This window comes from Crocuta crocuta, unplaced genomic scaffold (genome assembly GCF_008692635.1).
Source record: "Crocuta crocuta isolate KB4526 unplaced genomic scaffold, BGI_CrCroc_1.0 scaffold163, whole genome shotgun sequence".
Lineage (NCBI taxonomy): Eukaryota > Metazoa > Chordata > Mammalia > Carnivora > Hyaenidae > Crocuta > Crocuta crocuta.
In genome coordinates this window covers 1,588,435-1,614,892 of record NW_027529533.1, presented here as the reverse complement: position 1 = coordinate 1,614,892, position 26,458 = coordinate 1,588,435, and the positions used below count along the sequence as shown (strand labels likewise).

Here is a 26,458-nt window from a genome sequence, read left to right as displayed (position 1 = left end):
GTTTGGGGGTAGAAAGATGGTGATCCTAGGTCACCTCTCAAACCAGGCATTGCAAAGCACTCTTTTGGGTCCAGTATCCCTGCCCCCCAGGTGCAGCCAAGGAAGGCCGTGTTATATGTCCCTTGCCCAGCCTCCTTTCCAGTTCTTATTCTGTTTGCAATAATACCACCTGGAGTGTAATCCCGGAAGCCCAGGCGCTTCCTGCTGGGGATCGAGGATAGAGTGATCAAGTATGATGGGACTGTCTCCTCTTGAATCCCACTGCGACTGCTCTCTCCTCGCACCTGCCGGAAGAAATCTTCGAGGCTAGAGGTGAGATTTTTCTCCAAAAGCCCTGCAGCTAGAGATGGCACCTTACAATTCCTCTCTGTCCCGGCTATGCTTTTCTCCTCCCTTCCAGGAACTGTTCTAAGATTCCCAAAGGTCTTTAGTGAAGTCTGTCTATATTTTCTGCCTTTTGGTTCCATAAAACAAATTTGATTCCTTATAGTAAATCTCCTTTGTTAAACTAGCTGCCACAAGTTTGTTTCTTTGAGTCACATTCTTCCTAGGGTAGCAGGAAAGTACAAGCATTTGTAGACATGGATAAAGTGTGTTTTCTACCTTGGGGAAAAATAAATACTTGTGTGCTAACAAGTGAAGAGAGAGAAGAGGGTGCACTGTTTGTCCTGAGCCCCTACTGACCTTTATGTCTTACTTCATGACTTTTTGACTGTCCTTTTGTTCGTGGAGGGGGATTCATTTCCTGAACAGCTTCTCCTGTAACTTTTAGAACCCACCATTGCTTGTTTTTAGCTTTTACCTCTTCTGCCAAATGCCTCAGTCTCCCTTTGTTTTCCCATTTTCTCTATTTCCAGGAAAATAGGAAAAATATCTGATTTTGCTGAACTTTACATGATAGATCATAGGTACATGGATAGGCCGCCATAAATGGTTTCTAGTCAGTTTCCTTTTCTCTACCATTTTGATGCCATCTATTGTTCAGAGTTGCTGTGAGGTTAAGTTTAAGTGCCTACTGCCACATTTAGATTTCTCTTTTTTTAATATATTTTTTTCAATGTATATTTTTCAGAGAGAGAGAGAGAGTAGGAGCAGGGGAGGGTCGGAGAGAGAAAGGGTGACACAGAATCTGAAGCAGGCTCCAGGCTGTGTCAGTACAGAGCCTGATGCAGGGCTCACACTCGTGGACCCCAAGACCATGACCTGAGCCTAGGTTGACACATAACCTATTAAGCCACCCAGGTGCACTCACATTTAGTAAATTTCTATCTATATGTTATAGATGGAAACATTTTATTTGGAAATAATTGCAAGCTCAAAGTTGCAAGAATATTACAAATACTTGCATAGCTTTCCCCATTTTTAAAAAAACACTGTGCTTTGTTACTTGGGGTGTGTGTGTGTGTGTGTGTGTGTGTGTGTGTGTAATTTTTGTGTTTCTGAACCATTTGTGAATAAGTTGCATACATTATGGTTCTTTATCCCCAGAAAAACTTCAGCATATATTTCCTTAGAATAGTCTTACATAAACACATTATCAATGTCATTAAATTTTTAACATTGATACAATACTATATTCTACATACCATCCATATTCCCACTTTTTTCCCTTTGTTTCTCCAGTATAGAATAATAACCTAAGAGTAGGTACTGCATTTAGTTGTCATGTGTATCTGGTCTCCTTTAATTTAGAACATTCTTTTTTTCATCTTTTTATAACATGGACATTTTTCTAGAATAATCCCTATTGTCCATAGCATTGCAATACTGGATAACATTTTAGTGCCTGGGACTGGGTTGGTGCTTGCTTGAGATCTTGAAGACAGATAAAATTCCAAACAGTAAAGAAAAATGGTTGGTAAATGCTCATCTAGGCTATAAAGGCTGTTCAGATTTTTACTTTGCTTTAACTTGTAAAGGATATCTCCTGCATGAGGGTATCCAGCTTTGTTTTACATGGTTGCCTACTTTTTTTTTTCCCCTTAAGTAAGCTTTACACCCAATGAGGGGTTGGAACTCATGACCCAGAGATGAAGTCAAGTGCTCTATTGACTGAGCCAGCCAAGCACCTTAGTTGCCTACTTTTGTTTTTGTTTTTTTTTTTAATTTTTAACATCTATTCATTTTTGAGAGACCAAGCATGGGTGGGGGAGGAGGCAGAGAAAGAGGGAGACACAGAATCTGAAGCAGGCTCCAGGCTCTGAGATGTCAGCACAGAGCCCCATGTGCGGCTCGAACCCATGAACCATGAAATCATGACCTGAGCTGAAGTTGGATGTTCAACCGACCGAGCCACCCAGGCACTTCCCAGTTGTCTTCTCATTAGTTGACGTTTCACTGTTTTGGTTTTACAGCTTGCCTTTGTGGAGTTTTATTATTTTTTTGTAAGGATGTTCACTTGTTTAGTCATTTCCCCTGATTTATAAATGAGGCAAAGCCACATACTAAATAAAAACCACTTGTGTGACTTATGACATTTCATCTAATTTAAATTTAACTTTTTAATCAACATATTATAGATAACTTATATAATTTAGGTTAAAATTCTGATCCTTTGAATAAAAATCTAACCATTTTATTGGACATCAAGTAAATGTCAGAGAAAATAGGACTTCTTGAATTCATGATGAATATGAGACTGCAAACAGGTTACACTAATCTGAATGAAGAACATACACAATTACATTTAATACAGTAGGTGAAGAATCTTCCTCATTCAACATTAAAATACCTGAAGATGCCAACCTTCCTTATCCTAGTGCCCATAGCACTTCAACAAAATGTAACCATCTTCTATATGGATACATTTTTTTTCCTTCTTTTTTGTGCGTAAATACTACTCTATCCCAATCAGATCATGCAGCAAACCAGGAATGATTTCGATTTTCCTTTATAGTATGTGTGATAGGTATTCAGTCAGCACTGATTAAATATTGTTTGGTGGCAGAAGAAATTGATACAACTATTGCAACATATTTATTAATATAGACAAATCTGGGCGTTAAGTCCTGAGTGTCCTATTTAGCTGGCTGTGTGGCCTTGAGTAAATCACGATTTTGCTAGGTTTCAGTTTACTTATCTGTAAAGTGGTAATAATAATAGCTCTTGCCTCCTAAAGGCAGTGTGTGGCCGATCTAAAAGCTTCGAGGGGCATCTGCATGATTCGGCTGGTTAAGCATCCAACTCTTGATTTCAGCCCAGGTTGTGATCTCACCATTGTGATATCAAGCCCCACATTGGGCTCTGCACTGGGCGTGGAGCCTGCTTGTGATTCTCTCTCCCTCTCTCTGTCTTCTCCCCAGCATGCTCTCTCTCTCTCTAAATATTTTTAAAAAATAAGTAAAAGCTTTGAACATAAATAAAACAAGGCCTATGAGATGGGTCTGGTTTGACCACCATTTTGCTTCTACATTTCAGTATTCAGATAGTGACTTAATATTCTTCCAGGTTAACTTTTATGACTCTTGCATATATCTCACCACTCACAAGCAGCTCAATTAAGAAAGCTTGAGCCACCTCTGAAGCACCCACAATCTCAGGTAGGGCCTCGCGTGAGATTAAGTCAGGATTCTAGAAGTAAATTATGAACCACACTACAGGGTACAGAGAACTCAAACTGGCTGGTCCAAAAGTCCTCAATTCGATGACAGAAATGGAGTCTCAGTGCTCAGATCTTCTTAAAATGTACAATATGAAGAATATGATCTGTTAGGTCTGGAGTGGGTGCTGAGATCCTGCATTTGTAGAATGTGTTTATAGCAGTATTTTGATGCTTTTACTCTAAAGATCAATGGCAAACACACACTGTTTATAAAAGTTCAGGATGTATAGAAAACAAGAGCCATGTTTGCAAAATTATTTATTTACATATTAAGCTCACATTAAGACCTAAGATAGAATGGCTAAGATGAAATATACAAAGTTGATATCAACACATACATTTTTATTTCAAAAAATTATCCTGTAGGTGGCTTTTGATGAACTCTGCTTTTGTTTTGGTTTTTTTTTTCCTCGACAGAACCAGTATTCCCTTAAATCATGTGAAAATGTCTTCCCATAAGAATAAAGTTAAGTCATCTTAAAAAGCTGAGAAATAAAGAGCTAGCTTTTATTTACTATTAAACAGCTATCCATATGCCATAAGATAGTTTTCTATTTTAGAGTAATGAGATGTTCAAATAAGCCCAAACATGATAAGTTTTAAATATGGAATGCTTTGGTTATTAGGCTTTGAGTTGGCTTTTGGCAGAAACTGTCAGTCATTCCAATGAGTCATTATAGGTAATCCATTCAAAACAAGACTTGCTCAATACTCTTACAAAGCACTTAGTCTCGCCTGGATTGGGAATACCTTTAAGATGAAGACAAAAACAGCACATTTCTTCTTTTTCTTCACTCAAGAAAAAAATCACAAAAATAAATTCATTCCCACATGTCAAAGTTCACCATGAAGTGGACTTCTTATTCTTAAAAAAAAAAAAAAAGGTTCGTCATAATAATACCTGACCTGGGTGTTCATACATTATTGAATTATTGAAACACTAAACCTGTTAGAGCTCCATTGCTATTCTGAAAGCTTATGATTTTGTGATCTATTTATGTGAAAGGCTTGAGATTAAATATATAAGCAATGCATTTGAAGCTTCTGGGAAAGATTCACATTTAAAATAGTTTTTAAAATCTGGGTTTTAAGAGTTTTAGAAAAATAAATAAAACACTGTGATTGGTTCTACCCCTCCCCCTCTACTTTTCTCCTTTTACAATTTGAGCTTAAGAGTTCAGGCTCTAAAAAGCAGAAGAAGCAAAAATAGAACAGTGTAGGCTTTGTTATCCACCTTTTTTTTTTGTCCTAGTTCACATATCACCAAAGCAAACTTAATTCTCTTTCCTTGAAATGAAGATCCCATCTTCTAAAACTAATATAAATAACTGTTAAGGAATCCAAAGAAAATTTAACCAGTGCTTTTAATAAACACGTAAATGCCTATAAAATAATATGACTTGTGATTTCAATGAATGCTATTATAAAGTCTGAAAGCAAAACCTAAACATTTAAGTTCAAATTTAGTCTCTTTAAAATATCTTTTAAAAGCTATAAGTGCTATTATAAATTGCCAGTTAAACTCCCACTCTAGTTTACAAAAATAAACTGCACAAATGTGTAAATTTAAGGTAACTATTTCGCATGTTGGTCTTCCAATTTTATAAGTGCAGTAAAGCAAGAAATTAATAAGTACCTAGATGTTGATTCGGTTAATTTTCATTTGAGCAGCATTTTGATTTTGGATAAAAGATTCTAAATGTTGTCTAAAACTTTCCAGAAAGTCGTATTTACATTCATTGTACAGCATTTTTATACACGTAAACAGATTTATAAGAAGTTAATGTATGCTTTCCATAATGTAAAAAGTAAATACAACACATGTGATTACATGCTAAAGCCAGTAATTTGAGAAATATGCTTGGCGTTGTTCTGAGAGCAATAACCTTGAATAACTAGAAGCATATTACATAAATACACTACAGATGCATAGTTTACTTATGTCCTTAGTAGCCTAGGTCTAGCCACAGTTTTAAGTGAAAAAGATTCTCTGTTAAAGCCTATGCCATACATGTCGTTGGGCTTACTAGTAATGTTTGCACTGGGGAAGAAGGATTAAGGAAGGCGTGATAGCGACGTCAAATGTTTTGAAGGGTAATTCTAGTGAGGAATTAAAATTATTTTTCCAAGGGGAAGTAGTCATGACTTTCTGATAGTAAGAGCTTTGCAGACATGAAAATGTCTGCCTCATGAATGTGAATTCCAGTCCCATAAATGGCCGTGCCTTGTCAGAGCTCAGGTAGGGAGGACTCCTGTGCTGGCAGTAGGTTGTCAGGTGGGGCTAACAGGTGGTTAGGCCATGAGGAGGCCTAAAGTTGCTTGATGCAAATTATTTTGTTAAAATTAAAAAAATTGATGTTTATGAGAGAGACAGAAAGCACACATGTGCGTGCATAGGTGGGGGAGGGGCAGAGAGACAGGGGAAGAATCCCAAGCAGGCTCCATGCCATCAGCACAAAGCCCCACAAGGAGCTCGATCCCATGAAATGTGAGATCATTATCTGAGCCCAAATCAAGATTCAGATGCTTAACTGAATGAGCCACCTAGGTGCCCAAAGATTTTTTTGTAACACTTAATGATCTCTTAGGCAGTTGGCTTGCATGTTTTGTTGCTGCCCATAGAGCAGTATGTGACTTTGCTATTACTTTTCTTTTAAATTGATGGGCTTGGCCTTCCAGGAATACATCAGAGTGAATTTTTTCATCTAATTGCTGTCTGACAAAAACAAATAGCTAACTAGGATGAGCTTTGTTAGTGTCCTAAACCTAATAGTCCTCCACCAATGCCTGACTAGCTGAAGTGGGTGAGAAGCAAAGATTTTACTTGGGGGAAAATAAGTTACCATTCTAAAATGTTGACTGTTCTAGAAAGTTCTCGTCTTGGTACTGAATGCAAAATCCTACTTGGCACTCCGTTACCTCAGAATGCATGCCAGTGCTTACCAGAGGAAGAAATTCTTATGGTCAGATTTGAGGTGTTAGAGGAGTAGGAAGCATGGAAATTTTAACTTCTGTTAAATAATAACTCTTCCAGAAGTTAGGTTTTTAACTCTAAAATCAAGGCTTTTTTTCCCCCCAAAAGAGTAAATTCACTAAAAGTGTAAAACAAAAAATCATACCATGGCTCTAAGTGTAAGATAAATAAGGTCACATGGCTTATGTATTTCAAATCTTAAAGAGGCCCTACAGTGTTTTAGGAAGACCATTTAAAATATTGTTCCCTGAGTTCTTGAAGCAACCCTAACTGTAAGTTCATGAACTCTAAGATTTTAGAGGGAGAGAACCCCAAAACATGGTTTGCTTATGTATCTTCTAAGTAACTGTTTAAAGTGATTTGTTCAGTGCTTTCCCTATAGCTCAAAGGCTGTAAGAACGTGGCTTTATTCATTTCTTAAAAGAGAAGCTCCCAAAATGAAACTTCTAAGAAGGAAAAAAAATGCTTAAAAAAAGTGTTTTTTTTTTAAATCAAGTAAAGTTTTAACCTTAGTTAACAGTGCAGTTGAGTAAATCAGTTTTTAGTATGTCTAATTGATCAGGAGTGGTAATACTGCCATAGGTGTTAGAAGGTCAAGTAAACAGGCTCTGGCTCTTGCGCCCTCTGTGGTTATTGAGCTCAGGGTCGGCTACCAAAGAGCCAAAATTACTAGAAACAGAATGACTTTTCCATATTAAACTGTAAGAAGACACAGTTTTCAAATAAAGATCAAAACAATATCATCAGATCTCAAACTTAAAATATCTGGAATTTACAGATTTGTACATGATATTAAAAAAAACTGACAACTGGGGGTTTTAAGATTCTTGCATTGTGTTCATATATCCACCTTTTTGGTGGCTATTAGGACATGTTTTGAATTTTAAAAACTGGGGAATAATTTAAACAGATATGTGAATATCTATTTGCAGCTCCATGAGAGTCTCTTTAGAAAAACTAATTACAGTGAATGGAGAGTCCAGTTTTGTTGCAGGCAGTTTTAGGTTATGCTGAACTTTAAACCAGTAAAGGTTTAAAAAAAAAAAAGTTGAGAGAATGTACTGAAACGTTCCATCCATTTCAGTAAAGTGCACAAATAGGAGTGTATCCTTTGGCTTGGCTATGACCTCAAGGGAGGTGTAGAAGTCAGTGGTGCTGGTGCCAGATTCCTGACTATAGTACTGAGGCTGGCAATCTTCTCTTCTAGGAGGTAATTTTTCTTCTCTGCTGTTTTTTGTCGCTGTTCAGTCATTTCCAGAGCTTTCAACAACTGGGCATTTTCAACATACAGATCCTTCACCGTCGCATCTGCTTTAGTATTCTTGCAAAGCTAGAAACAGAAACCAGAAAAATTTTGACTCCATTTCTGTGATTGTTTTTAATTTAAGGTCTGACATTAGGACAGTTGTTCATAAAGGCAGATGACTTCTATCAGTTATATTCTTTTATTTTATGACACAGGTTTAACATCAGATGTGGCATCAGGGATCCAAGCAGAGCACATTCACTTTTTCAAGCTGTTTCTTTGCATAATGTTTGTAGAAGCCACTAATAAAAGAACAGATTGATATTTGGAGGCTCAAAAATGGTTTTTTCCCCCACCTAAATAAATTGTTATTGCCTTCTCATTCTCTAAAATTAGCAAAATACTTTTATAACTTCTGAGGTTTAGGGTGTGACCTTTAACTCTGCTCTTAACAGATGCTTGAGTTTCCCATTCATAGCCATAACCTACTGATTATTTTAAAATCTGGCTCATGTATTACAATTATAGAGGTAAGATCTGGGCAGCAGCTTTACCTTAACTCTTCCTCTTTTATATAGAACTTGTCTAGAAGATAGATCTTAATTTTTATGGTTAGAATATGTAGTCAAGGGATGGGAAAATTGGTCAGCAGCCTTGGGATAATTTTATTTTGGTTCTTATTATATGTATTCCAGCCCTCTTCCCTCGTTACACCTCATTTTACACCTAGTTTTAAGCAGGGCATCTAAAAGTATAGAGGTTTCAGGGAGTCAAGAACAAGGAAGAGTGGCCAATTTATTAGCATTGCAAAGGACAATGATAAAGACTCTAACACTCTTAAGCCTGGAATCTAGATGACTGGCAAGTGTGACATATTAACCTACTCTATTGAGCTGTTCTAAGGAATCATTTCACCCCTCCTCCTCTCCCTTCCTTCCTGCCATTTACACTCTGAATGCTCTCCACAATGGAATTCCACTCTACAGAATGGAATTCAAACTCCCAGTTCAGCAACACAGGCCCCTCTACTGCCCACTCCTCCTCATTTCTCTAGTTTCTTCTCCTGCTCCTCCCAGGACAGTATGAACTATTACTGTCAAAATGTTTGTAGAATCCACACTCTGAACATTGTCATAACTGTATGATGTTCCTGTAGCCTAGAATGCCCTTCTCACGTTTCCTCACCTGGTCAGATCCTACTCAGCTGTCAATACTCGGTTAGAGGCCTTCAAGAAACTTTCTTTAAACCATGGAGTTGGATCACCTATTCTTCCCTGTGTTTCCCTCTGCTGAAAACAGAGTGGATATTTTCTTTATTTTTAAAATTACCACCTTGCCAAATGCTCGATACCTTGTACGTGAACTACACTCCACGTTGGCAGGATTTTGTTCTGTTCACTGCCGAATCTTTTGCACTTAGAAAAGGACTTGGCACATAGTAACCATGTTTTGAATAAATGAATGATTTAAAGGTTGAACAAAGGATTATGTAAGACTTTCCTTTCTTTCCATTTTGTGATTAAGATATTGGTTGGGCAAAGGAAAGTTCTGGTCTGCTTCTGCATTAAGACCTTCTCTTGGTATTATTCTTCGTATGTTTTATGAGTCTACAAAGCCAGGTTGTGCAATTTCTCTACCCACCTCCTCCTGAGGTCTTAAATCTCCGTTTCCAAGGTAGCTGTAAATCTTCCCTATAGAGTGGTCCTTTTTTGCAGGTCTCTGCAGTGGTTTAGCTAATATTTTCTAAATCCAGGCCACACCTGCCACCAGCAGGTCAGGGTCCCTATTCTAATTCAGAGCACAGCCTTTTGGGATTTGGATACAGCCATGAGACTTTTGGAAGTTGTCATAGCTGTCTCAAACAGGAAAGCTGAAGTTCCATTTATTATCCTCCCATTTTTTACCTACAAAGATTTTCTGGTGATTTAAGTAGAATATTTACTGTCTGGGGCAAATAAAAAAAAATCTAAAAAATTAAATGAGCCACTCAACTTCATTAGGAATGTGTTAGGTCCAAATGAGTCTCTGTTACAAATGTACATTTTTTAAATTGTAGACAAACATGCCTTGAGAGCGTTGGAAAAATAATGNAGAATATTTACTGTCTGGGGCAAATAAAAAAAAATCTAAAAAATTAAATGAGCCACTCAACTTCATTAGGAATGTGTTAGGTCCAAATGAGTCTCTGTTACAAATGTACATTTTTTAAATTGCATTATTTTTCCAACGCTCTCAAGGCATGTTTGTCTACAGACTACAGAATTCATACTTTTGGAGTGGTGTGGGAGAGAGTGAGTCCTAAATTCTGCTATACATCTGTGGTAGAATTTGCCTTTATTTGACAACAAAAGTGAACAAGTTAATGGCAATAAAGGAATGTAAAACTGGAGTTAAAAGTGGAATGTGGGGTGGATGGTGGGTGGAGAGGACCTGGGAGGCTCACTTGTTCTTTGAGCTGATTCACTTTCTCCTGAAGAAGCCTTTTCACCAGTTTCAATTTCTGTTCAACTTCCATCATTCGTTCTTCCATGACAGTTACCAGTTGTTCCTGGTTTCCCTGAAGGGAAGAAAAAATGTGTTCTCATTTGAAAATCATGCCATACTGAAAAGAAAGCACTAGTAATTTATTTTTCCCACAAGATGCCTAGAGAAAGGACAGTAACTGCCTTTGTAAATGGAGAGGTGGATTTCTGATGAAATGGGGGCTCTGAACACCACATGGCTTGCACGCTAGAAAGGTAACCCTAATCAGGGAAAGAATCAAAGATTAAAAAGAAACATCTTACCTGTGTTACTATCTTCCCCTGAGATAAAGCAAAATTCTTAAAACCCATAATTTAGTACCTGTGGGCACTTCTTCTAGTAAAATAGTTTTTCCAAAGTAAATTAAAATATGGTTATGGTTATCAACCCTGCATCTATGACTTGGGCCTTGGCAATAGTGTGGGTCTCTCAAGAACAAAACAAAACTGAGTTTATTCAGGATCACTTAACGTTTCCAATCAGCTTGCAATTTGCATGTCCAGTTTTTCTGTGTGAAATGGCTGCTTACAGTGAGGGTATTAGTGTTCCTTTCTTCATAATAATCGGCTTCTTCCTGCCAGTTATTGTTGTCATCTGTTTCCCAATTTGACTTGTCAATGTGAAGTAAACATCTGGATTGGAGGATGGGTTTATCATAAAAGATTTAAAATTAAATCTCCCCACAAACAACTCCCAGATAAAAGAGGAGGACAGAAGAAGAGCCCTGGCTTCTCTTCCTCGCCTGACACAACAGTGATGGCTGAAGGAGTTCCGTGCATTTTGGAGAGAAGGACCCAGAGAGACTTAGAGTGCAACCAGCTGCCCTCCCTGCAGGCCACTGAAATGTCCACATAAGGAATTTCAGATTTTAAAAGGTTCTTCAAGCATTTATGCAAAACTCAGACGTTAATGGCTTATGGTATAACTCCTTTTAAAAGCGTTCAGAATGACCAAACATGGGTTGAAAGCCAACATTTGTTTGGATAAAATGACAGCATTTATTCAAATGTAAACAACTAAACCATGTGACTAGTTTGAAGACAATTGTAGTGATAAAAGAAAATGCCGGGAGTAAATTTCAGGAAATTAGGCTTTGAGAATATTTAGCTTTAAAAAATACTAGATTTTAAAAGACAGAATGGCTTTTTAAAGGTCAAAAGTAAACAGAAGATGCCTGATTTCTACTTGGCTTAAAAAAAAAAAAAAATTACAGGTAACTCAAAGAACATGGAAAATGGCCCAAGAGTGAGGAAAGAGGAAAAACAAAGGCATTCATATATTTAAAATTTATTTTATTATTTCATCAAAATTTTCCTTTTTCCTGTCAAAAAAGCATTATACATCTTATACAAAACAGTATAAATAACCCAAATTTTCTTCAAATTCCATGTATAAAAGTAGTACCTCTTATTAAAAATAGTTACAGCATATGGAATGAGAAAATAAATAGAATACATCCTTCCAAGAATCTCAAGTCCACACTCTTTAAATGGTATAAATAAAATGATTCGCAACCAGCTGAAATTTGTGAATTTGATTCACAAACTGTCATTTCTACATTAATAAATAAGAGACATAATACTGCAAAGGCATAATAATAANGGGCGTGTGCATCTGAGTAGCTGCCAGGGTAAGAAATGTCATCAATAGCAGCCCAGTTTTCACAGGTGCCCAATCCTTCTGTAGGAATCTGCATGCACTGCTCGCTGCTCCGGTAGCAAGGCCTAGAGAAAGAAGGCAAGTGGTACACTTCACCCTGATGTCAAGATCATGTTTTGGGAGGACTCTAAATTCACACATTTATAACACAAAGGATTTTTAAAAGCACACACATTAACACTACAATGCAAGCAAAGCAACACAGAGGTGGAAAAACTCACATCACTCCACACACAGAGGCAACGTGCAGATTCTAATGATGCTCTGTAATCTTAAAATTAGTGTCAGCTCAGAGGCCAGAAATATGAGAGCCTGCTGTGGTATTCTAGCAAAAGCAGTCTACTCTGCCATGTGGCTGAAGAAAAAAAAATTTTTTATTTTTTTCAGTATAGAAACCTTAACAGTTTTTGTGGCGCCTGGGTAGCTTAGTCAATTAAGCATCCAACTTCCGCTCATGATCGCCCAGTCTATGAGTTCAAGCCCCGTATCAGGCTCTGTGCTGACAGCTCAGAGCCTGGAGCCTGCTTCAGATTCTGTGTCTCCCTCTCTCAAAAATAAACATAAAAAAATTTAAAAAAAAACAAAAAAAAAACAAAAAAAAAAACCTTAACAGCTTTTGCCTATCTAATCCTGAAGTAAATGGAGTAAAAGTGTATTTTTTTTTATTTTTAAACATGGGTGGGTGGGTTGGAAGAACATGCTTTGAAAACAGCATGAATGAGAAAGAAATGGATAAAATCTTAGCCTAATCATTTGGTTAAAATGTCTGTTAAAAACTGAGGTCAAGGTTTTATAACTCAGTTCTGTAATGAGTTACTGAAGCATCTATTTGACACCCCACCCACAGAATTTTGATTTTTGGAAACTGAAGCAGCATAGAGGAAGCTTCCAAAAACGTGGATTAAAGCACAAAAGACAAGAGGCGCCTGGGTGGCTCATTCGGTTGAGTGTCCAACTTGGCTCAGGTCATAATCTCCCGGTTTGTGGGTTCAAGTCCCGGGTTGAGCTCTGTGCTGACAGCTTGGAGCCCCTGCATCAGATTCTGTGTTTCCCCTTTTCTCTGACCCTCCCATGCTTATGGTCTGTCTCTTAATAATAAATAAATGTTAAAAAAAAATTAAGCACAAAAGACAAATAATTGTGAGGTTCTGTTTGAAAGGACAGATGACCGGATATAATGACAAAGCCTCGATATATACTATTAGCAGAGGAAGACAGAACTGCTCCACTCACTGTATTACTGTAAACTTGACTTTGCAAAGCCACTTTGAGATAATTAGGGAAAAGGAGTTGGGGAAATTCCTTATTAAATGTCCACGGAGAGACAACAGAAAAAGAGCATCCAAACTAGAAAGAATGCATTTAAAATTATAAAAAATAAGGAGTAATTTTAATTTTATTCCTAGTTTTCAATAAACAAAACGGGCAAGCAAAGCTGGACTATGAATGAAGCACTTAAGAGAACTATTTGAAAATCCAGCTTGTATCTGACTGTGTCTGTAGGGAGCTAGGATGATGCTAACTCAAAGGGAAGGGGAAAAGTTTTTCAAACTAGATCATTTTAAAAAATGTAGGTGACGTTTTTCATTTAACTTAAGTCACTGACTCCACAAAGTTCCCACTTGTGAATTCTATGGAACCCAGCAAGCTCTACCCCTCTGGTACAGGAAATCCCAGGGTGCTGTGTTAGTACTGCGTATCCTAGAGGTACACTTGAATTCTGTAGTACTTTTGACATTTGTCCGATGCCAAGTCAAAAAATGTTAGGTCAGCTGTACACTGTGTCTAGTGACCCTGATCCTTCGTCATCAATTACGAATGTGCAAAGGAGACCCAGAACACTGCATCTCCCAGCTTCGAAGCTGAGAGCTCAAAAGCATCACTGCAAAAAACCAAACCCAAACGACGCTGCACTTCCATGGATCTGTAACACAGGTGAGGTGGAAACTCTTCGGCAGACATTTAAGTTCTTCATCCCCACATCTGAACGGGTCTAACTTCCCAATAAACAGATCAAATTAGGTGCTCTGAGTTTACTATGAGGGAAAACAGAGCCTTGTACCTGTGGTGTGTTGGTTTCGGAGGTCCTGTTTTCAAGTTCCTCCTGCAGGCACTGGTTCATCCTTTCTGCCTGCAGCAGCTGCTGTTGAAGCTGCAGAAACTGCTCCCTGGGCACCGTCGGACAGGCTTGCTGCTGGCGCAGCTGGAGATCCCACGCATGAGGGGCTGGGCTAAGCATCACAGTGGACCTCAGGTGCTGCATCTGGAGGACAGAGGCAGAGCCCTGGTCAGCCACGGTGCCCTCAAGCACAGAGCTGCCCTTGAAAATGTCAAGCAGAGGGAGTGAAGCTGATGAATTCACAAATGGCCTCTCTGACCCACTGATAACATGAACACAGGACAGTACATGACTTGAGCAAGAAGTAAGTAATGGGAGGGGTCATTTTCCTTAGGAGAGGATATAGTTAATGAAGAAGTAGGCCTTCTTAAAAGTTTTAGACTTAAAAAATTGTACTTCCTCACTCTCGACCGAGTTACACGATATACATAATGTGTCTGAATTCTACTTCATTGTTTTCCGACACTAGTATCTTTACTTATGCCTGTTTCAAAAACAAACACAGACAGGGTTGAGGTAAGCAAAGGGGAGAATGTGGTTTTGCTTTACGGTTTTGCCACTTACCATTCGTAAAGATTCTTAAGAGCAAATGTTCAATGACTACATGTTTTCCACGTTAGCAATTTATTCAAAGAATCTCATATCTAAAATTATTTTAACCTATTTAGTTTACCAATGTTTAGCTCTTAGATAGCACTATAAGATAAGCAATTCGGGGATAGAGGGTGATATCCTCGAACACCTGGGAACTGACGTATTTGTTCAAGACAATGAGAAAATGATGCGCGTATCACATGCCGAAGTTGGGGAGAGGAAAAAGGAGAATGCACACTGCATGTGGCCGGTGAAGCATGCCACTCCACATCTGTCACTACACTCAGCAGACCGAGGACTCAACAGAAGGCATGCAACGAACACAACCATGTACCAAACTCAAGAAGAAGCACCTCCAGGCTTGTGAGAGGGGAAGGAGGCCCTCTAAGACAGGACTATAACTAAACGTGACCATGAAACTTCAGAGCCACTATCCATTTTCTCAAATCTAAATTTCTGAGGTGGGAGATTACCTATTTTGAAATCTTTCTAGTTACAGATTTAGAAAACCCACCATTTTATTTTCAGGAATAAAGAACATGGAGAGTTACAATCCCATGATTTTATGTCAGCAGGATGATCTTCTTCACATAGATCTTTGACTACTGAGGAAAATCTTGGTATAAACGTAAACAGATGTATTCCACAGTTAAAGCAAACTAAAAATGAATACTGGCTCTTACCTGAGGTATGTATTAACTGTTACAGTCAGTAGAAATGATTACATGAACAAGGAGTCTAATGAGGTCTCCATGCTAGGAAATTCATTGAAAGAGAATGTTCTACCTTCACACACTATCTCAGGCAGAGAACTGCACCCTTCTCTGCTAGTTCCAACCACAGAGTTCTAGGTACAGGTTAGCCACAGACAAAACAAAAACAAAAGAAAATTACAGGAGTCATAAAGAGAGGAAGGAAAGTAGGAGTTATAAAAAGAACAGTTAAAACTGGGTATATTATATACTTGAATAGATGTGCTCTAGTCAGAAAGAACTTACAAACGACCAACATTTACATTTCTCTGTATACAAACTTGATAGATACTAAATGTCTTACGGCTCTGATCCTGCACCTGCAGTCTGAGTTTGGGAACTTACCACCTTTTCCTCCACCGACCCCAATATAGTTAGTCCAGGTCCAGCATGGGGGATCTCATGTTGAATACTTGGTTTTACAGTTTACATTCTGCATCTCCAAATGGCAATTTTCTCGTTCAAGTGTTTGAAAACTGTTGGCTACCAGAGGTACACAGTGGAGGTGAGAACTGCTGGTATGGACTGTAACCCCTTTTTTGAATGTTCAAAATGAACTGTTTATAGAACACTGCCTCGTGAAGTTCAAAGAGCCCCGGAATGGGACTTAAATTCTTCTATTTCCTACTCTAGTGATTTGGGATCTATAATTGCCCTGGGGTAGGACCATGTATTATACCAGATCAGTGACTTTTAAACTGGCATAGAAGGATGAGGAGAGACTCCTTCCCTCAAGGGAGTGCCTACATCAGATTAGAAAGCTTTTGTTAAGTTCCTTGATCCCAAAGATCCTGATGTAGGAACCTCTCCCTGCCTGCCCCCAGCCCCTGCCGAGTGACAGGAATGTACCTATCCCTCAGGTGAGGTGGACACACACACACACACAAATGGTGTGAAAACTACTGTACACCCCCCAAAGTGGCCTACTCTATAGATACCTGAATATAAGTAAAAATCCAGTGTGTAGGGCTGGTGGGATAAGCGGAGTTCCTGCCTAATGGTTAGAGTCTTTGGCATAATGCAGAAGTTTTGGAAGAACTGATGGTTGGAGAACACTGTGAATGTAATTAATGCCAGTGAATTGTATACTTACTGCTTCACATGGCAAATTCTGTTATGCAAATATTTCCATAATATAAAAGGATACCAAAAGTCACTGAATCATACACTTTAAATAGGTAAACTGTATATAGTATGTGAAGTATATTTTTAAAAAGCTGATAATCCAATTTGTATAGGTCTGTACAGAGTTAATAGCTGTCTTCTATCCTCAAGAAAATTTCATTAGAGTAGTGTAGGAGATAGTCTTCAGTGTTCCAATGGAAAATTCATGCTTTTACTTCAGTTATTCAGCTCTAGTGCCATGAACCCTCGATTTACCTCATCCATTAGCAAATCTTTACTACTCGATCAAGGAGAAAAATAATGAAGGGAAATTGCTTATGATTGCTAATCATGTAAAGCGGGGTTAGGAAGAGATGGAGGTTTCTGAGGACAGCTCGAGCAGGTGGGAGAAGAATTGGCCTGCGGGCAGAACATTTGGAGAGGCTCTGCCAGTGATTAAGTACACCCTGTTACTTATTAATTTGGGACTAGAGCTGTGGAGCTTAGCTTCAGATACCTTATTCATCACAGTATATAATTATTTCATCAGAAAGCATGTCTATCTAAACACAGCCTGCAGCTCGAGCTATTGAACACATTTATTATATGCTGTCAGAGAAAGAAAAAATGGTTTGGATTTCACTATTTATAGTTTAATCTCCCTATTAGTGGATAAATTGGAGAACTTAAAGTTGGCAGAAACCTCAGTGGTCATGCAAATTTTTAGTGTGACATGTTTGCCCATATTTCACATTTAAAAACCATCCATTTAAAATTACTTGGGCATGTCCAATTTCTTAAAATATTTAAATCTTTCTCCGGATAATTCTGGTTTTAAGAAATTTTATACATGGTAGTTTTTAAGAGCACAAAAACACATTTTCTACCTATGCCTCTCTACCTGACATAAATTTTACAGCTCGCTACATGGTATTTTCATTTACCCAAAGCCAAATGTCTCAGTGAAGTTTTTACTTATTAAGGAGGATTTGTACAGATATTAACATCCTACAATTGTACTTAGTAATCAGAAAGCAGTCTGGTAGACTGGACACTCCGTGTCCAAGCTGACAAGTTTTACATCTCCATTTTTATGTTTAACAGATGTACCTCTCCCGAGGCAGTGCTGAATTACAAATGTTGTAATAAACAATGACAGCACTTGACCATTAAAATTCTAAATGCTAATGTTCCCAAATTCCTAACCTAAGAGGCTGCTAGCAACCTGCACTACATACGATACAGGAGGTATCGGGAAACTGTTACAACCAGAGCCGTGGTGGGGAGCTCTGGGCCTTCGAGCCAGTATCAGACAGAGTCCCTGCCCCTGAATTTGTTGCGGTGCGGGTACCTGCATTTTAGGTTTACCTGCATTTTTCCTTCCTCTGTGAAGCAGTGTGAATTCCTGTGACTATGTAATGAGCAAAAATGTCTGTCAAACTTGGTAAGACAGACCAAAGAATTCAGCTTGGCAGCACACTTTTCCAGTTTTTTTCATAGCAGGAATTCAGTGCTATGCTAGTCTCTCTCAACAATGGCACATTCATGGGTTAAAATATTCTCCAGAGCTGAGGTCCTTTGCTTAAAAACTTACCTCCATTAGCTGCTCATCCAGTTTTACTTGTTTCTTTTTCAGGCCTTCATTTTCCAAATGAATTGTTTCTAATTCCCTTTCAAGGGAATTCATCTGACTGACCTGCTGAAAAACAAAAATACCAAAAATTTCCTTTAAAAACAAACACACACACACTTGAGTTGCTCTACTTTATTTTGACACACGTCAGTCCAACGTCTCAACCCTTGGAAGAAAGCAGAGATCATTCATCAAAGAAAAATGACAATATGATTCAGTGCATCAATTACATTTAAGGAGTGTGGTTTTTGATCATCACTGCTTACTTACACAGAACAGATTCCATAAGGCACCTGGCTTGCACACTTCAGTGTCACTCACTGTAAGAAGCACATCCAGGACATAAAGCCACACCCATATGTACATACATATGCATAATCAGTTATAAGTACAAATCACCGAAAGAAAACTTTCATGAAATGATATTTATCCTTACCATGAGCCATGTACTCTGATATTTTCTAGCACATTTTATTAATAAAAAAGGTAGATGTTTTCACTAAATCACTTTCATGATCCTCTACTATGGATCTGCGGTGGGAAAAAGTCTTAAGGCAAAGTTTAAATAAGGTTTAAAACAGAGTACATAAAACCTGATTTATATATGGGGCGCCTGGGTGGCTTANTAAAAAAAAAAAACACCTGATTTATATAACTCCTATCTCAATTTTAAAGACGAAATCTGAAGATTTTATGAGCATCCGATATTTTTTGGAATTCTCTATTGCAAGAAGAATCTCATGAGCTACCTGACCAGGAATTCGGGATATTGCTAAGTAGAAAATATAGGATACTTCTCAAGGATGCAGATTTTGGTTTCTATCAAAAAGAGCTGAGGAGAGTGGCAAGAGTTTTTAAACAGAAGTGTAATCTTTTCAAGTTAAAACCTATCATTAGACTTTCCCCTCAGTGAGCAGCTGGATGCAACCCTTTATCTTTCTGAAAAGTGTACTTGAATATACCTAAAATTAAATGGTATTTCGGCTTTAGAGCACAAACTGGGCTTCTTACCGCCTATGGTCATAACTTTCACAAACTTAAAATTTTCATACAATCTTTACAACAGAAATGAATGATTATTCATCATTCTGCCACCATTTTTGCAGAAACTGTAATTTTCAGAAGAGGAAGGTAACAGTGACCACTCTGAGTTTTAGTTGAGAAGAAGGAAGAAAGAAAAGTAATGACAAGGACTCCCAGGGTAGCACTGGTCTTAGATCTCTCACTTCATGGAACAAACTATAGAAAGTTGTGCTAGAGGTTTAACCACGTGGTAGCCACCCTCCAACATGGTCCCTAATGATGTCCACCCATGGTGTTCACACCCTTGGTCTGTGTGACCAACTGAAGACCGCAGAAATGATAATGTGTCACTTCCAAGGATTCACTTATAAAAGGCACTACAGCTTCTGTCATGATCTTTTGGAATTCTCTTTCTCTCTCCTATCTCTCGCTACCACGTCCTGAGAAAAGGCCCTGGTGGGGAAGAACTGAGGCTTCTGGTAAAGAGCCAGCAAGAAACAGAGCCTCTTCCTAACAGTTATATTACTGAACTGAGAAGTGGATGGTCTAGTTCAGTGAAGCCTTCAGATAAATGTAGTCCCAGCTGATATCTGGACGGCAACCTCATGAGAGAGCCCAAGCCCAAACCTCTCAGCTAAGCTGCTTCTGAATTCCTGGCCCACAGAAACTGAGACAACAAATGTTTGTTGTTTTAATTTGTTACACAGCAAGAGATAACTAATACAGACCATATAGTAAGATGTTCATAATATTCAACATATATATATATTTAAAAATATATCTATTTTACTAACTTAAAAGGGCTGTGGGGAGCCTGGGTGGCTCAGTCAGTTGAGTGTCTGACTTTGGCTCAGGTTATGATCTCACAGTTCACGAGCTGGAGCCCTGCGTAGGCTCTGTGCTGACAGCTCAGAGCCTGACGCCTGCTTCAGATTCTGTGTCTCCATCTCTCTCGTGCACTCTCTCTAAGGTAAATAAACATTTTAAAAAAAAATGAAAAGGGCTGTAATACTGTTGAAGATGATTAAGCATCTTCATTATGAATGCTTAAAGTTAACTGCTCCTTTGCAACCATCACTCAATCAGAAAGAACTATGATACGATTTGACCAGATTACAAAAACATAGATATAAGAACCAAAATATACCATTGTGATCACTTCCTTGGAAGCATGCAGGGAAAAAAACATACACTTAGGGACACATCATAGTAAGGATGCTGACACGTAGTATAACCTCTCAAAACTCACCTTCCTATTAGTAGGAGATCGTTCCTTTTGAAACTGTTCACACTCTCTCTTTAAGCTCAATTTCTCTTGCTCTGTAGGCTTCACAGTACCTGATGAGTTTAGATGTTTTTGGTGCTTGGGGGGAAGAAGGTTGGATTCCAGCTGACGGACCTAAGAGTAACATATGTATGAGGAACAAATGTTAAGATGCTCATCCAGTGAGAAAAAAACACAAAAAGAACATAAGTTTTGTTATATTAAAAACACTTTCCAGTCAAGTCTGCCAATTCTTTTAATTTTTTGATGTTTCTTAATTTTTTGATGTTTTTGAGAGTGCGTGTCTATGAGTGAGTGGGGGAGGGGCAGAGAGAGGGAAACAGAATCTGAAGCAGGCTCTGAGTTGTCAGCACAGAGCCCAATGTGGAGCTCGAACTCACAAACTGTGAGATCATGACCTGAACCAAAGTCGGACACTTAATCAACTGAGCCACTCAGGCACCCGAGTCTGCCAGTTCTCAAAGTCTGCCTTTTTGGATTGCAAAAGATCCTTCTAGGTAAATCTATTTTTAGTCTGGTTGGGTCTAAAAACCCCACACTGTAAGGATCTGAGAATAGAGGACCTCTGGATCTACCAAACTGCTGGGCGTCCACAGTGTGACAGGGCTGTCAGGAAAACAGACATGGTCCTAGGCGCCCGCTCTCTGACGTGAGCATAACTTTTAGGAGTCAGTGAGGTGACCGTTCCATCAATTTCACATTGGACTGTTGACACATGAAACAACGTATCTACATCAAGTTCCGTGAAGACAGCGACCACGTCTGTCTGGCTCAACACTGTAACTTCCGCAATAGCAGAGTTTCCGGCACAGAGCAGGTGTTCTAAATCACTATCTGTGACTCTTCAGAGAGCTCTTCCTCAAGGGAGATGTTTAAGCAGCGTTGGTCAACTACTCAGCAAAAGTAAAGACTATAAGCATCAATTGAGTGTTTGGAAACGATCATCTTCAGAGACCATTCTAACCTTGAAATGCTGAGTCTTTAAAAAGGGGTACTTTTTCTCTTGCAAGGAGTTAGCCCAGCAAGATGGGAGTCCAATTTTGCCATTTTTGTACTGCCAGTCTTGGTGGCTGGTCTATTTGAATGAAGAATAAATACATGGTTACCATCATTCCTATGAGTCTATTTTGGAAGTGACGACTAAAATCATTGATTTTTAATATAGAAACGATTACACAAAATGCAAAACAAAATATTTTATGATCATACCAGGATAAAGTTATTTGCAAGTAAATGATAAATCAGACATTGTGAAAGTAAGTCTGCCATAGCAGAATCCTTAAATCCATACCCTGGAACCATTTCAGTCCTATCAAACATTCATCTATATACCACACTATTTTCAAACGTATGCGACCGTGTGCCGCTTTTTGTCACCTTGTCCCGCGAGTGCGTGAGTTCCGCTTTGGTGTTCCGCACCGCAGTCTGCAGTCTCTCGTTCTCCTGCCTACACAGCTGTTGTTCCTCCTTCATCAGATGATCCATCTTGTCCCAAGATGGCCTTTGCTGCTGGTTATGGAATCCTGGTGGATGGGTGGCTATTTCTGGGGCCCAGTTCTGAAAAGCAAATTGCAGAGTTAAGCCTTAAACACAAGCTGATTGTTGTTTTGAATCTATTTACTCAGTGACAATAATCATTCTTCATGTCTTCTAATAGGGATGAGTGTATGTTGTCTATATACATATAAAAAAAATATTTGGGAGGTTTGATTTAAAAGAGGTTTGGAAAATTCTTTGTTTAAAATAATCTTTGGCAAAATAGCCTCATCAAGTCTAACAGCAAAGATGTTAGGGCAAGTCGAGTCCATATGGAACCCAATTGCATAGAGGTTGGTGGCCTTAAAAATAGCTTCATTCTTATGGAGTTAATGCTTTGAACCCAGATCACTATTCTTTTCATTTAACAGAGAACACAAAGGGGACTTCAAGATGCACTGCTAACCTGAAAGCTTTCACAAGCTAAACTCTACTTTCATTTTTTCCCATGTGCAATCATATCCTTTCTTAGAATCCAAAGCACATACTGTCCATGTAATTGAGACCTGAACTCAGGATATGCTTTTAGCTACCAAAGGGATTTTTTAGATCTTGGAAAATGCTTTAAAAAAGGTAACAGGTAGGTAAACCTTTTGCATTTTAAGCCAATACATGAAAAAGAAAAAAAGTTACAATCCCATTTCTGAGAGAAATGTCAGCCCAGAAGTAATTTTTAAAACTGGAAAGAACTATTTTCCTTTGTAAAAAAATAAAAAAGAGGTCTCTGCTGGCTCTGTTGGTAGAGCACGTGACTCTTCTTCTTGGGGTCATGAGTTTGAGCCCCATGTTGGGTGTGGAGCCTACTTAAAAATATATGTATGTATATATATATAAAATAAAAAGTATCACCAAGATATAACTGTATTAAAATAACTGTCCTACTTTTATGGTAGGACAAAATCTTAGTATCTCCACAAGGCTGACATCTGTAATACCACTTTTAATTTATATAAGCACACAAAGTAGCATTTTGATATATTAAAACGAGATACACTTTATACAATATCAAAATGTTTTTGTTACCATAAAATAACTCAGCATGGCCTCCTGACTTGCATAATACAAAACAATCTTGTCACTCTCCATTTATAAACTCCATTTATATGAATTTCAGAAACAGGCATCCCTAACCTATGGTGGCAGAGGGTGGAGAAGTGGGTCCCCTGTGGTTACTGACTGGAGGGGAGATGTGAGAGCCTGCTGGGTGCTGGCAGTGTAGTTTGAGATAGGAGGTGTTTACACAAGTATAAACATATGCACATACATCGGTGTGGCAAATATACACAAAGACTCGTGAACAACACAGGTTTGAACTGCACGGGTCCATTAACATGGAGATTTTTTTTGAGACTATACAGTATTGTATTTTTTCTAGCTTTATTATAAGAATATAGTATATAGTATGTATAATATACAAAATATGTGTTACTTGCTTATATTATTGGTAAAGCCTCCAGTAAACAGTAGGCTTAACTATTAGTAGTTAAGTTTTGGGGGAGTCAGAAGTTATATGTGGATGTTTGACTGCCCAGGGAGTTAGGGCCCCAAACCTCTGCGTTGTTCAAGGATCAACTATTATTTATGTAAACACACATACATCTATAAAAATACTCAAATTACAGTCTTCAACTCTGTGCGCTTAACTGTATAAAGTTATACCTCAATAAAAAAGAAATTACCTTGTCACCAGCATTCTGAAGTTGCTTATATAAAGACAACACTTCTTGTTTTAAAGCCTCCTTTTCCTGCTGAGTCACTCGGAGGTCAGATTTAATCAGGGACATTTGCAGGTTTACATCCTGTAGGGTGTCTTCTAAACTCTGAACCTGTATCATGAGAAAAATCTTACACTGTGACACAGATCCTCATGGTCTCATCTATAGCATGTCTAGGAATGAATGAGCTAAGAGAATTCCAAGGTCCCTCCTATTTACTATATCCAGCTCTTTTTAGTAGCCTAGTGGAAACCCCAGTTATTATGTTTATTTACCGGATATTACATTCAGATCAATTGATGAGCTATGCCCTGGAGCAAGGTATTGCTGACATAGTCATCTGGTATATGATCAAGTGATATCTTACAGAACCAGTGAGTACCAGCTGGCATGACAAAACCTAGCTCAATCCCATGAACCGTGAGATCACAACCTGAGCTGAAATCAAGAGTTGGATGCTTAACCAAATGAGCCATCCACGCGCTCTGGTATCTATTTAATTAAAATTAATCTAGATTTGTAAATGCAGTGTTGATAGATATATTAACAAGGCATGAACCTGCCTTAGAAATCCTTTTTCTAAATCAGAAACAAGCAGTCATTTCTACACAGTAATCTCAAGGTTTCATAAGTAATCTCATAATGATGAGGTAATCTCATAATAATGAACTCTGGAGAAACTGTTGTTCAATTTCATCACACTTTATAAGCATATGACAAATATTAGTCAAAATGAATCATTATGAGCCAATTCTATCTGGAATATTCTTTCTACTAGAAATTCTGCTGAAATACATAGGAAAATATTAACTGTGCAGGTGAAACAAGAGTTGTCCACATACCTTTTCCTGTGAAGCCACTAGTTGCGACTTTAAGGTCTCACTCTGGTGTTCCCACGACTTCTGTTCTTGCTTCATCATAGCAATTCTGTGCTCTAAAATGCTTGATTTTGCCAACTGTTTCAGGACAAGGAAAGAGATAGCAGGCATGTCTGCAAACACATCTAGCCTCGATTTACCTATCTCCACATAGGCTGAAAAGATCAAACGCCATGGGGGAGCAGGGCAAAGTAAAAGAAAGACATTTTCCTGACTCCCTTTTCTACCTTTAATTTTGAGGAGTCTCTTCTCTTTGGTAGTTTCCATTTTTCTCTCTCATTGCCCTCATTGTGGGTGAAAAATGGTAGGCTGAAAGGCAATTAGAACTCTCAAGAGAGTACCATAATAGGAAAATACAGAATAGGAAAATACAGAATGCCTATTAAGGCAGGTGGGACGAAAGCAATGTTATAGGATTTGCTAGGGAAAATACAATAGAAAACAAAGTGTGTGTCTACGTAATAGATCTCAGAGTATTAAATGCAACACTATATTATTAACAGTGACATACATAAATAATATACATTAAGTAGCATGGTTATATATTAAAATGAGGAAAACTATGTATTACTATGTTTAATAATGTAATTATTAAACAACTAATTTAGACTCCTTTTAAAATCCTGACCTCAGAAATTCTGAGGTCGCATAAGGCCCGCTGAAATGCTATTCCAGGAGACCATGGAACACTTTGGCTAAAACGGGAGAGCCAAGTGCCACTGGACACAGAAATGCTCACTGTGGAATACACTGTAGAGTGAGGGTAAAAAGTCTTCTGTTTACTACCTTATCCACACAGCTCTTTAGTTCCTCACTGAGAGTTTCCTTTTCTTTCAGCAGTTTTTCATTGTAGCTAAGAACACTAGAAAGTTTCTGCTGGAAGTCAGAGAGATCAGGACATCTGTGCAGCTGTAAGAGATAAACAATCCCATCGCGTCTCATGGCTGTATTTATAAACAGGGCATTTTCATGGCTGCTATTTCCCTATCTACATAGATATTTCACAGGACATATAAACCCTAAGGAACTATAATTAAGTTTAAAAAAATGTTCCCTGCTAGAGTCTCTCCATTCTCTAACTGCCAAAATGTCTGCTCAGATGGATTCACACAGACACTGTTATATAATGGTCCTAGCCTCTGTTTCACCTTCAGGGGAAAATAAGTAACATGCTGCCATTCTGTCATCAATTTAACTTGTGCACGTATATAGCACCAGACATTTTCCTTGTGCTTTTTTAACTGGAAAAAAATCTTTTTCAGCTATCTCGGTCAAGACTATAGACTTGGCATGAACCAAGTACAGTGAATCAATACAAGGACAAGTTTAAAGCTAAAATGGTCAGTGTTTTTCAGTGTATTTCATGGGTTCCCTTTGGAAGGGGCCCAAACTGCCTTGCTTAGTAAAATGTTAATGCGAACACATTGGCTTCCTCCTCTCCACTGGAATCAAGACAAACCAAAGGCTGTTTCTGTTCCGTTTCAGTATCAGCGTTACTAGGACTGATGTTGTGGACCAGATAATTCTTTGTTGTGGGGGGTCTGTCCTGTGCACTGGAGAATGGTTAGCAGCATCTCTGGCTTTTAGATGCCCATAGCACCCCTGTCCCCACACACCAGTTGTGAAAACCAAAAATGGCCCTAGACATTGCTAAATGTCCCAGGGTGTGGGAGTGATTCCTTCCTCCCCGCAATGACTGCTTTTTAAAGACACCGATTATTTCTTCCCATCGTCCATATACTTTTATTTCCCTCTGTTTCACTTGACTTTTTTTTTTTTTAATGTTTTTTATTTATTTCTAGGAGAGAGAGAGACA

General features: G+C 38.3%; 1 protein-coding gene across 4 annotated transcripts in view; it reads right to left on the bottom strand.

Moving 5' to 3' along the window:
- Positions 1–3,842: 3,842 nt before the first annotated feature.
- The window catches only part of NIN (ninein), a 100,352-nt gene continuing 77,736 nt past the window's right edge, over positions 3,843–26,458 (bottom strand). Inside the window, exons 23-31 of one of the 4 annotated variants that reach the window (XM_077761254.1) lie at positions 25,429–25,551; positions 24,607–24,720; positions 23,729–23,875; positions 21,891–22,070; positions 20,478–20,627; positions 18,167–18,271; positions 14,066–14,266; positions 10,265–10,378; positions 3,843–7,905 (exon numbers count right to left, since the gene is read on the bottom strand). In XM_077761254.1, coding sequence (XP_077617380.1) covers positions 7,696–7,905; positions 10,265–10,378; positions 14,066–14,266; positions 18,167–18,271; positions 20,478–20,627; positions 21,891–22,070; positions 23,729–23,875; positions 24,607–24,720; positions 25,429–25,551 — 1,344 coding nt within the window. In that variant the 3' untranslated portion in view covers positions 3,843–7,695. Of the gene's footprint in view, positions 7,906–10,138; positions 10,379–11,952; positions 12,069–14,065; positions 14,267–18,166; positions 18,272–20,477; positions 20,628–21,890; positions 22,071–23,728; positions 23,876–24,606; positions 24,721–25,428; positions 25,552–26,458 lie in introns of those variants that run through there. The other 3 variants (XM_077761255.1, XM_077761257.1, XM_077761256.1) reach the window with 3 other exon arrangements.